A 13,639-nucleotide genomic window follows, 5' to 3' on the forward strand; every position below is an offset into this window, starting at 1 on the left:
CACACTTCTACTTTTGTATCAGGCAAAAAAAGGGCAAAAAACACTGTTCCGCATCAAATAGTATTTATTTGTAATAATGTTATATAAGATGCTGTCTCACTTATCAAAATAATCTTAAATCTTGTGCAGATTAGTTTTTTTTTGTACCTGAATGCCCCACGAGTGTCTCCCCATGTCAACATTAGCCAGCAGAGAGGCGGAGCGCGAGTGAAGACGGAAGCGGCACTCTGATTGGCCGAGAAGAAGACGAGGTGGAGGGGAAAATATAGACGTAGGACTCTGATTGGTCAACCAGGTGCCAATGACGCAAGGAGTCGTGAGTGCCGTTTTAGCGGGACAGCGAGGGAGGGTGAAGAGTGGCTAAAAGAGAGAGCAGCAGTTGGACTGCAGCTTTCCACACATAAGGATAGAGTTTATGTATGAATGTTTGCATGTGAAAGCTAGTTGCTATGTTTGTGAGGGGATTAGACTAGCAACCACCACCATTTCTTTCAGTGGGTATTGGTGCTTTTAAAAGAGTGGTGGGGGAAAGGATTCATGCTTTGCTCTTCACACATGGGTAGCTTCCTGCAGGCAGGTGCAAGCTCAGCTACTTGTAAATGTATATGATAGGACAGTGCTGCTAAATGCTACACGTACAGTGGCTGCAGTGTTGGAACTTCTAAGGCGCCCGTCCCCTATGGTGAAGATGAGTCGGGACCCCGTGCAGGTGATCAGCGGACAGGTCAAAGAGCTCCAAGTTTCTTCCAATGGGGATAACAGAGCACCGTGGGAGGAGACGCAGGAGTTCAGTCAAGACCACCCGGGCCTCGCCGCCAAACCAAAACCGGTAAGTCCAACCAACTCACGTGAGAACATCTGTGTCCGTCTGTTTGCAGGGAACACTCAAGACGCTTCTGCCTCACCCACCCGGGTGTTGCTCACCCTTTTTTTATTTCATTTAGGGTGAGGTGTTTATGTACCTGTAAGTACGTACGTAAGTATGTACCTGCAAGTTGTTGGTCATGTGGTTATATTTAATATTTCAAAAAAAAAAAAGTCCATTATCGTCTTTATTTGGCCTCCACCACAATGAACCCCAGGCCTCAATTAAGTCATCCACATCAATAAACACCACACCTCCAACAAATGTACCCTTTACTGTGAGACCGTAATACAGTACAATATATATTATGTATACTGTATTAGATTAACATCGTGTATTAAATGTAATACATATATTTTATATTTGTATGTATGTTTATTCATGAAAGCCTCTCTACTAAACAACTGCTAATGTGATATTTTATTATATTTATTTTTTTATATGTGCACTGAATTATTTATGCATGCATTCACAAATAAAGGCCTCTTTAATAAACACCTGTTAATGTAATATTTTATTATAATTATTTTTTAAAGTTATGTATATTTATATAAGGAACTGTTTATACTGTTTTTTTTAAATAATAATATTTAAAATAGCTATAAAATGCTTTTAAAAACAAAGGCCTCCAAACAACGACAACTTACACCTAATAGATGCCTGCTAATTTCTGTATCGTGACTGCCAATGTATGACAAGCTACAAAAATAGATTTTTAGGGGAAAAAAAGGTAAAGTGGGTAAAATAATCTCTAGGGGATTAATGGTGATGAAACAATAAATCCGGTTCAATGCACAGCGCTATTACATTTCATCACGCATGATTACCTCTTACACTTGTTTCATCTTCCTTTACTTGTGTTCTGCTCTCTGTACAGTTAAAAACTTTCAGTCCGCAGTCAAACTCTATGCTATCATATCGGCTGTAACACTAACACACTGCATCATCGGTGGCCTTTTACCTACCTATAAATATCCTCAAGCTACCCCTGCATTAGCCCGCCACTTACTGCTCACCTCTATTTTCTCCTGCTGCTACACCCCGCTGGTTCCCCTGAGTCTGTTACCTGGAAACCCCTTCAGACTTCCGTCCCCTGTCGTTATGGAGCACACAGGGAGTCTATCATCCTCACAAATAGATGAGTCATGCTTTTGTGGGTTATCACTCAGTATAAAAGGTGATAGTGATAGTGGTTACCAGCCATGTGATTGAGGCATTCCGCGCGGTCCAGCTGGCAGAGGGCAGGCTGTTAACGCTGCCGGTATCAGATCGCAAGCAAAGACCCCCCCAAAGTCCTTGCGTACACTGCCCATGACACGTTATTCATAGAGTAAACTGACTCTGATGGATTAGCTGTTTCCAAAAGGTCGCAGAGCAAAAACTACGGAGAACGATGACGGACCTCCCACAAGGCCCAAGAAGCTGCACACGCCTTCATAGAAGCACACCTCTGGCAGATGCCTGAACCTTCTCATTAAAAATCATGTATTATTTACTGACAAATGCAAATACAGACAAATAAAAATGTCATTCTGTCAAAGGTGACAGGCAGACGGGCCCGCAAGGTGGAAGGAGGCGTGTTCTTTGTAAGTATGACCCATAAAAATGCTCAAAGGTCTTTCTGTCTCCCCTCCTTTTCACCTCCTCTCGCTGTGTGATGGCAAATGCATGCCCACCTACACGCAACTAATCAATCACACGAGTCATGTCCAGTCATGTCAAAGTGGACAGTGAATGACAGGATACTCCACTCCTAACTAGTAAATAAAATGCAATTTCAGATGAACTGATTTTAAAATTCTGCAGGAAACTATCACGTCTCACACACTGTAGGTATGGTTGAATGTATCCTGTCAATTTGTGTGTGTGTGTGTGTGTATGTGTGTATATTCAGGTAAATATAAGTATATTGTAACCATAACTTGTTGTCTCCCTGTGGCCTGAACACCCACACATCAGCCAATGGGGTTTGGACATTAAAAAAAACCAAGCATGTGCTGTGTATACTGTATGTATGTGCATATTCCTGCCCCACTGTTAACACATAGAATGATATGGATATACTTTACGGCGCCTGCAATGCATGCAACAACCATTCTTTCACACAATTGTCCTTGCACAGATTTATGCTTTAACATCTGCTTCTCTCATCTGCACAATGAGTAACATTTGGGTACCTGTGAGCACATAGAATTGCATTTTGGACAATGCGGTGAAAAAAATACACCACTGTTTATTCTGTACGGTATAATCTGAAACAAGTAAAACGCCCGTTTTTTTTAGGGTTACTTTGAAAAATTGCAGTTGCAGTCATCATTGCAGAAATACAATATTTGCTTGAGCCAACCGCTGCACACCAGGGCTGCCAGAACATGCCTGTGCTATTGTTTTTCAGAGGCGGCGCTGTTGTTAAACCCTAAAGCTCCACCCCATAAGTCAGAGTGACTTGAAATTTCTCACACAGTTCAATGCACTCTATAAAACACCACTGTACTGTAGCGTTAGGATGTTTAGACCTTCCACCAAAAAAATTGGCACACACCTTTAGGGGACTGACAAGCACATGTATGCAAAATCTGAGCAAGATTGGTTGAAAAGCATGGCCGCCATCATGAAAAACGTTGAGTGGGACACAGTAACTAACTGGCCATAAGTCATCGAGCATTTGTCTAATGCAGGGGTGTCCAAATTTAGCAAGAAAACTAAAAAAAAAACAACAGCAGCAGCAAAAATTGAAAAATCAGCAGTAATTTTACGAGAATAAAGTAAAAATATTCAGAAAAATATTCGACCAGCAACATTTGTTATCGTGACAGGCCTAGTTGCTTTACAAATATCAAAGTGGCCACGGCATCCTTCATTTTTCACTATGTGGCCCTCTGTGGAAAAAGTTTGGACACCCCTGGTGTAATGATTATAAAAATTTGAGGATATCTGTGTTGCCAGAGGGGGTGCCACAAATGTAATTTATGGTCAAATTATGAACATATACTCTATCAAACACAAAGGAGGAACAACTCAAATGTAATTCATACAACAGGCACTAATGTCACTCGCCTCCGCTGGAATGTTGCCTCCTCCTCTTCCCCCCACCACCAGTGCCATAGCATTAACACACAAACACCACACATAAGTAGACATGACTGCAACACAACACGGGTCCAGACTGGTCTCTCTCCATTGGTGGCACCATGTACTGTCAGAAGTGTGCTGACTCTACTTGTAGAGAAGCCTATCAAGAGCTCTCGGACAACACTAAATATTGCATCACTGCGCCTAATTGTTGAATGTTATGCAAGAAGCATCCAAACGGTCACTAGCAGCCATCCATCCAAAGTTGCGTCTGTGTTGTCCTTGTTGCCAAACTCTTCATTCTCCATCCTTGTTGTCACTTTCAATCCCTTTTATGAACTCATCATTCTCTCCCACATGTTTGCAGCCTAAGCCAGAGAATGCAGTGACTGTTGCCGTTTCGACAAGAGTTCTGTTCCGAACGGAACGGGAGCAGAAAGTGTTCGAGCAGCACGGTGTAGAGGAGTACCTGAGATACCAAATTGAACACGAGAACGAACCTTTTGCCCCTGGACCCGCTTTCCCCTTCGTCAAGGTAACATCGGCTCCGGCAAACTACTAAAGAGGCTGCAGCCAAACTTTGTTTCCGAGGCATTTTAGGTCATTGAAGGATCAGTCTTAAGAGCTGTTGGTCGTGTTGTCGCCGACAGGCTCTGGAGGCAGTAAACGCTCAGCTTCGTGAGTTGTATCCGCAAAGTGAAGAGCTCTTCGACATTGTCCTAGTGACGTACAACCACGCTCACGTAGGCATCCGCCTCATCAACACCATCAACCATCACAGTAAGTCCAAGAAACAGCATGCAGCCCAAAATGTAGACTTGATGCTGGACTTTAGACAGTTTAAAAGTGCTTTTAAAGCCTGTAAGCCTGAATGAGAATACGCCGTTTTGTGTGTCTGAGCTGTGTTTTTCCACACCTGTCTCTGACAGTGTGTTCCCAAGAAGCGCTATTGTGCACTTTATCCACTTTTGACACACCGTATGCACAATAGGACTACACTTGTCCAACGTAGTAGATGCCATATAACATTCAGGAGTGGGACAGAAGGGCAGCAACACCAGGATAGCTATATGAGCTACAGCGCTAACATTATAAAGTCGTCCCTCGCCACATCATGGTTCGAATTTCACGGCTTTACTCTTTTTCAAAAATATATTAATAAATCATGCTGCTTCATGGTTGATACGGCCGAGTCTTCTTTGCTCTAACTATGAAAACATTTAATTACTAAGTAACGAATCCTACTTTGCGGAAATTCACTCATCACACTCGGATCTGGAACCAATTAACCGCAATAAACGAGGGATTAATGTACTCACATTTGAACAGCGACATCATGCTAAGTTTGCCTATTCACTGAAGAAATTCAAAATGATCAAACTTACAATTCCCACAACTGTAGCTGACCAAGGGTGGGTCAGACGTTGTATCTTGTCAGTGAGGAAGCTGGTTTTTCTTTCATGACGTTACGAAAACCTGGAACTTCAAAAGGCATCGTTTGAGCACCTCTTCTTTCAAAAGTGGAGCAAACAAGTGAGGGAGACGGTGCTCATAAATAGGCTTTGGGGACACATATTACTCTGAGAACATCATTAAAAATCATATTCGCATGATGGTGGGGACCTTTAAAAGCAAGTTTTTCTTTGCGGGTGGGTGCAAAAATGATTTTCAGCAAAGGGGTGCAACATGGACCAACAAAACATCAAATTCAGACATTGTTCGTCCAAGGCATTTTTGACAGTTGTCTTCATTTCTCAGCGATGACTGCTTGAGATGTAGGTGCATGTGGAAGGTGAGCATCTGCGATGTGAGGAATTTTCACTCCGGTTAAACAAGAAATCTTTCAGGATGCGGACGCAAGCAAGAACGTGTATAAACAGCTGACTTTCAGCCTCATTCCCACGCAAATCTACGACCCTGCAATGTCATCTTCGTCACGGAGCGCTTCCTGTTCGCCTCTTCAAAACATTACCATTGGATCATCTGGGCCTCATGCTGAGTGGAGGTCCAGATCGCGTCCCCATGGGATGCTAGGTTAATCCAAGAGGCCAGAATAACAAAAACACCCAGATGATGTTGGTGTTAGATCTTGCTGGTGGCTCTCTGCGTGAGCGGCCAGGATCACTCAAACACCTCCAGACCTCTGAGGTTCCCAACAGGACTGAAGGCAAACACTCGCTCTCTGATGTTATGTTGATGTTGAACAAACTTCCTGCGGTGAGGGCCACTGATGGGTCAACCTGGCTGACACAGTCATTAAATAGTCATTAAGACTGAATTCCATTGCTGCTTGCTGTGTTGATTTTCACATAAGAAACCAGACAGCATCGCCCATCGTCTGCGTAAACTGAGGCTGTTTTTGGCATCTGCTGAGAGGTATCAAGTAATCTAACAGTCCCAATGAAAGCAACGATTACCCAAAAACGGAATGCAATTCTTCTCAGCGAGAGAGAAATTCGACCTTCGGGAAAAATGTAACTTAAAACACTTGTATGCGAGAACAACGCTAAAAACCTTAAGCATGTCAGTATGTGGAATCAAATTATGGGACGGATGGAGTAAAAAACTCAAAGCAGTTGAGTTGACAAAGTACAAGGAAGAAGAGTCCTAAACTACTGTGTACACACAATGTTATGTCTAATGTTATGTCTATGCACGTAATACTAACGCTGTACTCACTCATCATCCAACTGTGTTGTTGTCATTGCAGTTATTATTATATATTTATTACTTATTTACAGTGATCATACACCTTGACTCCCATTGTACCCACATTGTTATACTGCCTTATTATTTTCCTATGTATTTAAAATCGGCAAACAGTATATCTGAAATACAGGAAGTGAACAAATGTATTGTAATTGGTGTGAAACAGAGGGGGGAGGGTTAAATAAGATTTGTAACATGTTCAAAATAAATTAAACCATTACCATTGGCACATTTTTGTCGGCAGAACATAGACAGGTTTCAAATCGAGCAATACACGTTCAAATCCCAAATGGACCGGCGGTGAAGCTCCTGCCCATTTCCTGTTTTTCTATGGTTTCACATCTTGAGGAAGAGAACAACAAATCATACGGCGAAGGTCGATAAGATGGTATTGATGCAGGAGGAATAGTACAAAGACTTCAGGATGTTTTCCCTCTCAAAGCGATGGGATGCTTGGAAAAAGTGGAAGTACACAGAGCCGTTGGGGAGGAGGGGGGACAAAGCTAAATAAACGAACAGTGAGATTTTTAACATACCTCTCTGTGCAGCTTCGTATAGTACACTGCTTCTACCGCAGCTGGATGTGAATACTCACACATTTGTTTCCATTTTGATCCCATTGTCGCCAGATCTGTTCATAGAGAGATTTTGCATGACGGGTGGAAGCAGTCCCATCGGCTATCTTAAGGCCTGGCACACCAACCTCTACCTGTCGGCTGATGCAGACAAGGTCAGGGAGGCGCTGGCTGAAGGTGAGACACACGTTTCAATAAGGAAGCACCGACGGTGACTGACAATGTTTGTTCTGAGGATAACTTTTGCTGTGATTTGTGCAATATTAACAAAGCCTGAGGGAAGTCAATTCAATCTCGTTGACATTACCGATCATCAGCATATCGATTGTTCACAATGGAGACATCCAAGGAAGGTAAATAAGAGTCCAGATAAAAGTAGTGATTATGCAAAGCTTTCTCATTCCCTCTCAATCAGCACCACAAGACAACATATTGACGTCCGCTATGTTTAGACCCTGCGGGGAGAATTCAACGCATGACCAAACACCTCAAGGTGACTTCATCATGTGACTCACACATGCTGCTAATGCATTGGGACACACATGCACATACACATGTCAAGACGTCCTTGATGTTCTTAATTAGCTCTGAGGACATTTGCTAGGGCTTCCCGCATGCTGAATCTATCCAGTGTTTTTGTTAGAACTGCTGTCACAACAGCTTTAAAAGGTCCCACATTCTAGTATTTTTCAACAATTGTCAATAAGTCTCAGAGGTCAGTAGCGTACAGCAACTGCGTGGGCCAAAATCTAGCCTTGATGCTGGAATGTAGACAATTTAAAGAGTGTGTTTAATAAGCCTACCGGGGACACGCTGTTTTGTCTTTGTTGGAGCTGTTTTAGTTCACGCCTGTCTGCAATGGAGTGTGTGTCTCCAAGAAGTGCTATTGTGCATTCGATCCACATTTTACATATATACTAGGGATGCTGCGATCAGGGTTTTATGCTGCTGATTCCCATACCAATCCATACCCATCACACCCATTTTTCAATTTATTTATGATGAGTGCTATTGGCCAGGGTCACCGTCAGACTATTCCAAAGGGCCCTGGCAAATAGATAATTATTAAAAAATAAACGTTTGGGCGGATTGTCTTTTTTTTTGGCCTTTATTTGTGTGAAACAATTTTTGTGCTATTTGTGTTTGGTTTTCAAAAACAGGCTCCAGCGACACGACTGGGATATGACTGTTTGTCATATGTCACTTTTGCATGAAATTTGCAGATCGGTAAGAGTCACATTCAGACATTTCTTACTGTGTTTGCTCAGGCATAGCGGCGGCCACCATGTTCATGCCAGACAAGCTAACAGAAGTGTCCGAGTCCCAGCTGAGGGTGGCGTTTGATGGTGACGCCGTTCTCTTCTCTGACGAGTCAGAGCGCATCTTCAAGGCCCACGGGTTGGACAAATTCTTTGAACACGAGCGCGAAAATGAGGACACACTACTGGACCATGTATGTGCTTTTGAACAAATGACTGAAGTCCACAGAATCACCCAATCACAATCTATTCTCTTTTTTTCTGGAAGGGTCCACTGAAAGGTTTTCTGGAGGCCCTCGGAAAGCTGCAGAAGAAGTTTTACGCAAAAGGCCAACGCCTGGACTGCCCGATTCGGACCTTCTTAGTCACGGCCCGAAGCGCGGCCAGCTCCGGGATCCGAGCCCTGAAGACCCTCAGGGCCTGGGGTCTGGAGATTGACGAGGCGCTGTTTCTGGCGGGGGCACCCAAGGGCCCCATGCTGGAGAAGATCAGGCCTCACATCTACTTTGATGACCAAATGTTTCACGTGGAGGGCGCGGCCGAGATGGGCACCGTCGCCGCACACGTGCCTTACGGCATAGCGCAGAAACACAACGCCAGGGACATCTCTGGTGTGGGCAAGTAGACAAGATTGAGCTTGTACAGACAAATGTGGATATGAAGTTTTACGAAAAAGACTGATGGACTTTTATGAAAAGACTGTCCTATCTGTTGTAGGAATGTTCCTTACTAATGGTTCTTATCCTCAAGCTAGTTCTCGCTGCTTAGAGACACAAAATGATCCTCACTGTGAATTGAACAAGCCGGCATTACAGTCGGCAGTTATAGTATAGTCATAAGAAAGTCAGCATATATGTATGATGAACGTCACAGATGTATTTTTTTTTTTTTGGTAGCCTACTAAATGTATTTCATATTCCTGAAGATCGCAATCTTATCTTGCGAGGCCAAAACAAATACAGCTTTCAGTTAGTGCCTTTTTGCCGATGAATGCACTGTTAGCAGCGTTAGCGGCACACAACTTGGGGCATGGTTTTGCACTGGTAACGCCATAAAACAGAAAATGAACACTGCTATTTTCCCTTTGGAGCCAAACGGGCAAAAAGTTACCTCCATGGAGGATGCCATGTTTCTATCGAGCGATGTATCTGATCGAAAAAATTGAGGCACATGCAGGAGGTGTACAGTAATCCCTCGTTTATCGCGGTTAATTGGTTCCAGACCAGACGTTGACTTTCCACACAAATTTCCACGAAGCAGCATTCAATATTAATAAACGAAATATTTTTGTAATGAGAGCATAGAAAACCTGTTTAAATACGGGTTTTAACATTATTCTTTGCCCTGTAGACATGAAATAACACCCGACAGTCACTTTTACACTCCTACATCACATTGCACAAGCTACGGGATCACTGCTGCCAGCATAACAAGCTACCAAGCTAACTAGTTAGCCTCTCCAATTTACGTATTCTAAACTTAAGAAAGTGTTTCAAACGGAGTGGGGAAGAAGCACAAAGAAGCCAAATACGTACCACTTCCACACAGAATGAAAGGACTCAGCTCTATTGGCTCAATAGCCATTCTCCATGCAGTGTGAAAGGTCATGTACAGGTAATCTAACATCATGTCTCATAACATTACTTATGCCTAGTGACCAGAATACTACATAAAACTTGTCTTTCAGTATTTTTTTACTAATAATAAGCCATAGTCAACCATGAAGCAGCGATCATTTATTAATTCTTTTTTTAAAAACCATGATATAGTGCGGGAGCGATATTCAAACCGTGATATACGAGGGACGACTGTATTTCTGCGTTCAAAATTGTTTGAGCTTGCAAGCTCAACTTAGTAGGAAGATTTTCTGGTAGGCAGAACTATATGGCTAAGATAAATGACATTAATTATATTTTTTTTTTTTGCAAACAACTGCAGTATTTACAGGAATTCTAAATAAAGATGTAAAAAGACAGTTGCATTTGTCATTCAATGCACAGCACTGGCACCATTCACCATGGGGTGGCAGCACTGTGATGCTAAGTGTTCCGTGAGCCTTCACCCATTTATATTTACTTTCTGTTTATTATATTCTATTTAGTTTCTGTTTATATCCTTTTCATTTTGAAAGCATGTTGCATACATTTCAGTCTGACAAATGTCTTCTCATTTTGCACCCCTTATCTAGTTAAAGCAGGCACTCCACATCCTCCATAGAATATGTCCAGTGATATATGTGCTAATATCCCCTGCAGTTGAAATGGATCCTCCAGCAGAATTTGGCCGATAAAAGCCGGAAGCGAACAGCAGCAGTCGACGACCTGGCGCCTTGCTGCTAACAGCACCGCGGGGACCAAAGTCTTCACTTAGGGTGTAAAATAATAGACAAAATAAATGTGCAGTGATGGCAGAGAGCCAGTTGGCTGCACAGACAACCCCTGTAATGTCATAACACATGGAGGCTGCCTGCCAAGCTCATGCATCAACAGACAATATCCATCACCTTCGGGAAGCACAAGATGACGACTTTGTGCTTCATTATGCCCCAAAGGGTGCCAGGCGAGTACAGTGTGATTCCTCTGTAGGACACCCCCGTTTGTATTCTTGAAGGCAATGTGGATCAACTGCTAGTATCCACAAAAATGAGGAATCGTCAGTAATTCCAAAAAAGAATGGTGTTATTGTGGGGGGGGGAGGGTTGTACAGATAAGACAGATGGTGCAGGTTAAAATCACCTCTTTCTAAATCAGACTTCTGACTGCAGATGACCTTTTCACACTTATGTTCTACCCCCTAAACGCAAGAAACCCACAGTATAGGAATGCAATGAATGAATAACTGCGGCAGCGTAATTATAAAGTGATGTGATGTGTAGCATTATCCCGGAGCAATCATGTTTTATCTCTACCAAATGATCTCAGAGAGACGATGAGCGATTCAAATGTGCAATGCTGCAGGTAGGTAATAACCGAATTCACCATTAGAAAGTCTACCACCAACACACTTTGACTTGTGTTGCCATGGATACCAAATCCAAGATGATGAGGCTGGGGGGGGATGAAATAGGAGAAAAGGTGTAGGTACATGTAGTGAGAAATGAAAGTGTCATGACAGAGACGAGATATCTTCTGAGGAAGCAGGAAGGGAGATAAGAGCAACGGTACCTTGTTGAAGAATGTTTGTAATTTATAATAGATATTCATAAAAGTCTACAGTACAGTGCTTTCTAAAATAGCTCACACACACACACACACACACACACACACACACAAACGTGCAGACAGATACAGTACACGCATCTTCTGCAGGGAACAATTCAATAGAAAATGTCACTAAGCAAGCAGCCTCCTTGGAGATAAAGGACAAGGAATTGAGGGCAAGAAGACGACTGAATGGCTCAAAGTAAAGATCTAAAGACGATAGTGGCCGAGTGACAGGGTGACTTTTTAGGTGTCCATCAGATTGAATTCGCCTCATTTGACATAAAAGTGCGGGTCCAGCAAAGTCTGACATTTATTTTCTGGCCACTAGGTGTCAGTAATGGTACAGTGATGAGACATTACCTTACATTACATTACCTTAACACTGCATGGAGTCAGTCATGGCATGTCCGACATGATAGAGTGAAACAAAGGCCATTCTGTGTGGAAGTGGTATTTTTTTGGCTTCTTACGTTGTCCTTCTGCCCCACTCCTTTTGAAAAACTTTCTTAAGTTTGGAACCAATAACTTGGAGGCTAACTAGTTAGCCCAGTAGCGTTCTATATGCTCTGAGTGGCGTCTGTCTGTTATATCCCTGCAGTGATTCCGTACCCTGCTCAGTGTTGCGCAATGTGGTGTAAACAAAGAATAATAGGAGTGTAAAGGTATAGGGGTGTTATTTCATGTCTACAGGGCTCTAATAATGTTAAAAACTGTATTTTGAAAGTCATAAACAGGTTTTCTATTACAAAAATATTCCATTTATTAATATCAAATACTACCTTGCGGAAATTCACTGATCGCTGTTGGGTCTGGAACCTATTAACTGTGATAAGCAAGGGACAACTAACACAAGTTTGAATGTGAGAAGAACATGAAGAACATGAGCAACATATTTTAATCAACCCACTTACAGTACACTCGGATCTGGGGGAGGGACCCAACAAATTCTGGAGAGGGGGTAAGCTTACTGTGCATGGCAGCTGGCAAAGCTCTGTGCATTACTGCCCCCTACAGGACTGGAGTAGAATGGCAGGCCATTCTACTCTACATAACACTATTTAACACAATATATATGTATATATATACACACACAAGTATATATATATATATATATATATATATATATATATATATATATATATACACACATATATATTGTGTTAAATAGTGTTAAATACTGTCTTGATACAACTCCCACACATGCTCTCAGTGGACTTCCTTCAATGCAAAGAGCTCCTTTTCCCTTTTCTGCCTCTGTACTGGTGCACATCCATATCCAATTAATGCCTGCTACTGACTTATGCAACGCCTCTCTACTAGAGTGTTCGCTCCTCGCTTAAAAACCACCACAGTCACTTTGCAGCATATGCGAGGTATCATTCACAGTCCTCAAAGAGAGACCACTTGAAGAAGCTAATGTTTTGGGAGAGGTTTTTTAGCATTTTATGCGGTACTTTTGCGTTGCTATTCTTCCACAGGTGTGTTTAGCTACACTGCACGAATGCTAGAATCCATTTGCACACCAGCGCATCCGCCGCATATATGTTAATCATCTGTCTCGCCCTTGCTGTGAAATCAATGACTGCCGCGCGCCTGTATCACCACCACGCTCCTGGCAGCCCGGCCCTTCCCCCGGCCCAACAGCGAGAGCTATATTTAGACCCAGGAGTCACAATACCGTAGCCAAGTAATCACCCCCATCCTGTGTGAGTGACGAGCTGCTGCTGATGCGAATGTTTGCCACCAACCAAGTTGTTGCTGGAGGGGTCGGGGTCAGGCCACACACTTAGTTTCATGTCAGTGACTGCAATCACACGCACACACCTCACATCTAAACCACCTCTTTTGCGATATCATGACATATTATATCTAAACACTGTAATACAGCAGCCATTGCAATATTCTTAATATTGAGATTGTAGCTTACGGTGGTGTAGAAGTGCACTGCAACCGTTT

General features: G+C 42.7%; 1 protein-coding gene across 4 annotated transcripts; it reads left to right on the forward strand.

Moving 5' to 3' along the window:
- Window positions 1-358: 358 nt before the first annotated feature.
- Window positions 359-10,426, forward strand: nt5c1aa (5'-nucleotidase, cytosolic IAa). 4 transcript variants are annotated; one of them, XM_054763013.1, is made up of 8 exons: window positions 362-829; window positions 2,407-2,451; window positions 4,305-4,472; window positions 4,588-4,717; window positions 7,276-7,398; window positions 7,637-7,714; window positions 8,490-8,674; window positions 8,749-10,425. In XM_054763013.1, the coding sequence occupies exons 1-8, from the start codon at window positions 680-682 to the stop codon at window positions 9,103-9,105; spliced, it is 1,236 nt and encodes a 411-aa protein (XP_054618988.1). In that variant the 5' UTR covers window positions 362-679; the 3' UTR covers window positions 9,106-10,425. The 4 variants fall into 4 exon arrangements, with proteins under 4 accessions (XP_054618989.1, XP_054618988.1, XP_054618991.1 ...); XM_054763014.1 differs by lacking the exon at window positions 2,407-2,451 and having other exon boundaries at window positions 359-829; window positions 8,749-10,426; XM_054763015.1 differs by lacking the exon at window positions 7,637-7,714 and having other exon boundaries at window positions 368-829; window positions 8,749-10,421.
- The last annotated feature ends 3,213 nt before the right edge of the window (window positions 10,427-13,639 follow it).

Source organism: Dunckerocampus dactyliophorus, chromosome 20, assembly GCF_027744805.1.
Source record: "Dunckerocampus dactyliophorus isolate RoL2022-P2 chromosome 20, RoL_Ddac_1.1, whole genome shotgun sequence".
In the NCBI taxonomy this organism is placed as follows: Eukaryota; Metazoa; Chordata; class Actinopteri; order Syngnathiformes; family Syngnathidae; genus Dunckerocampus; species Dunckerocampus dactyliophorus.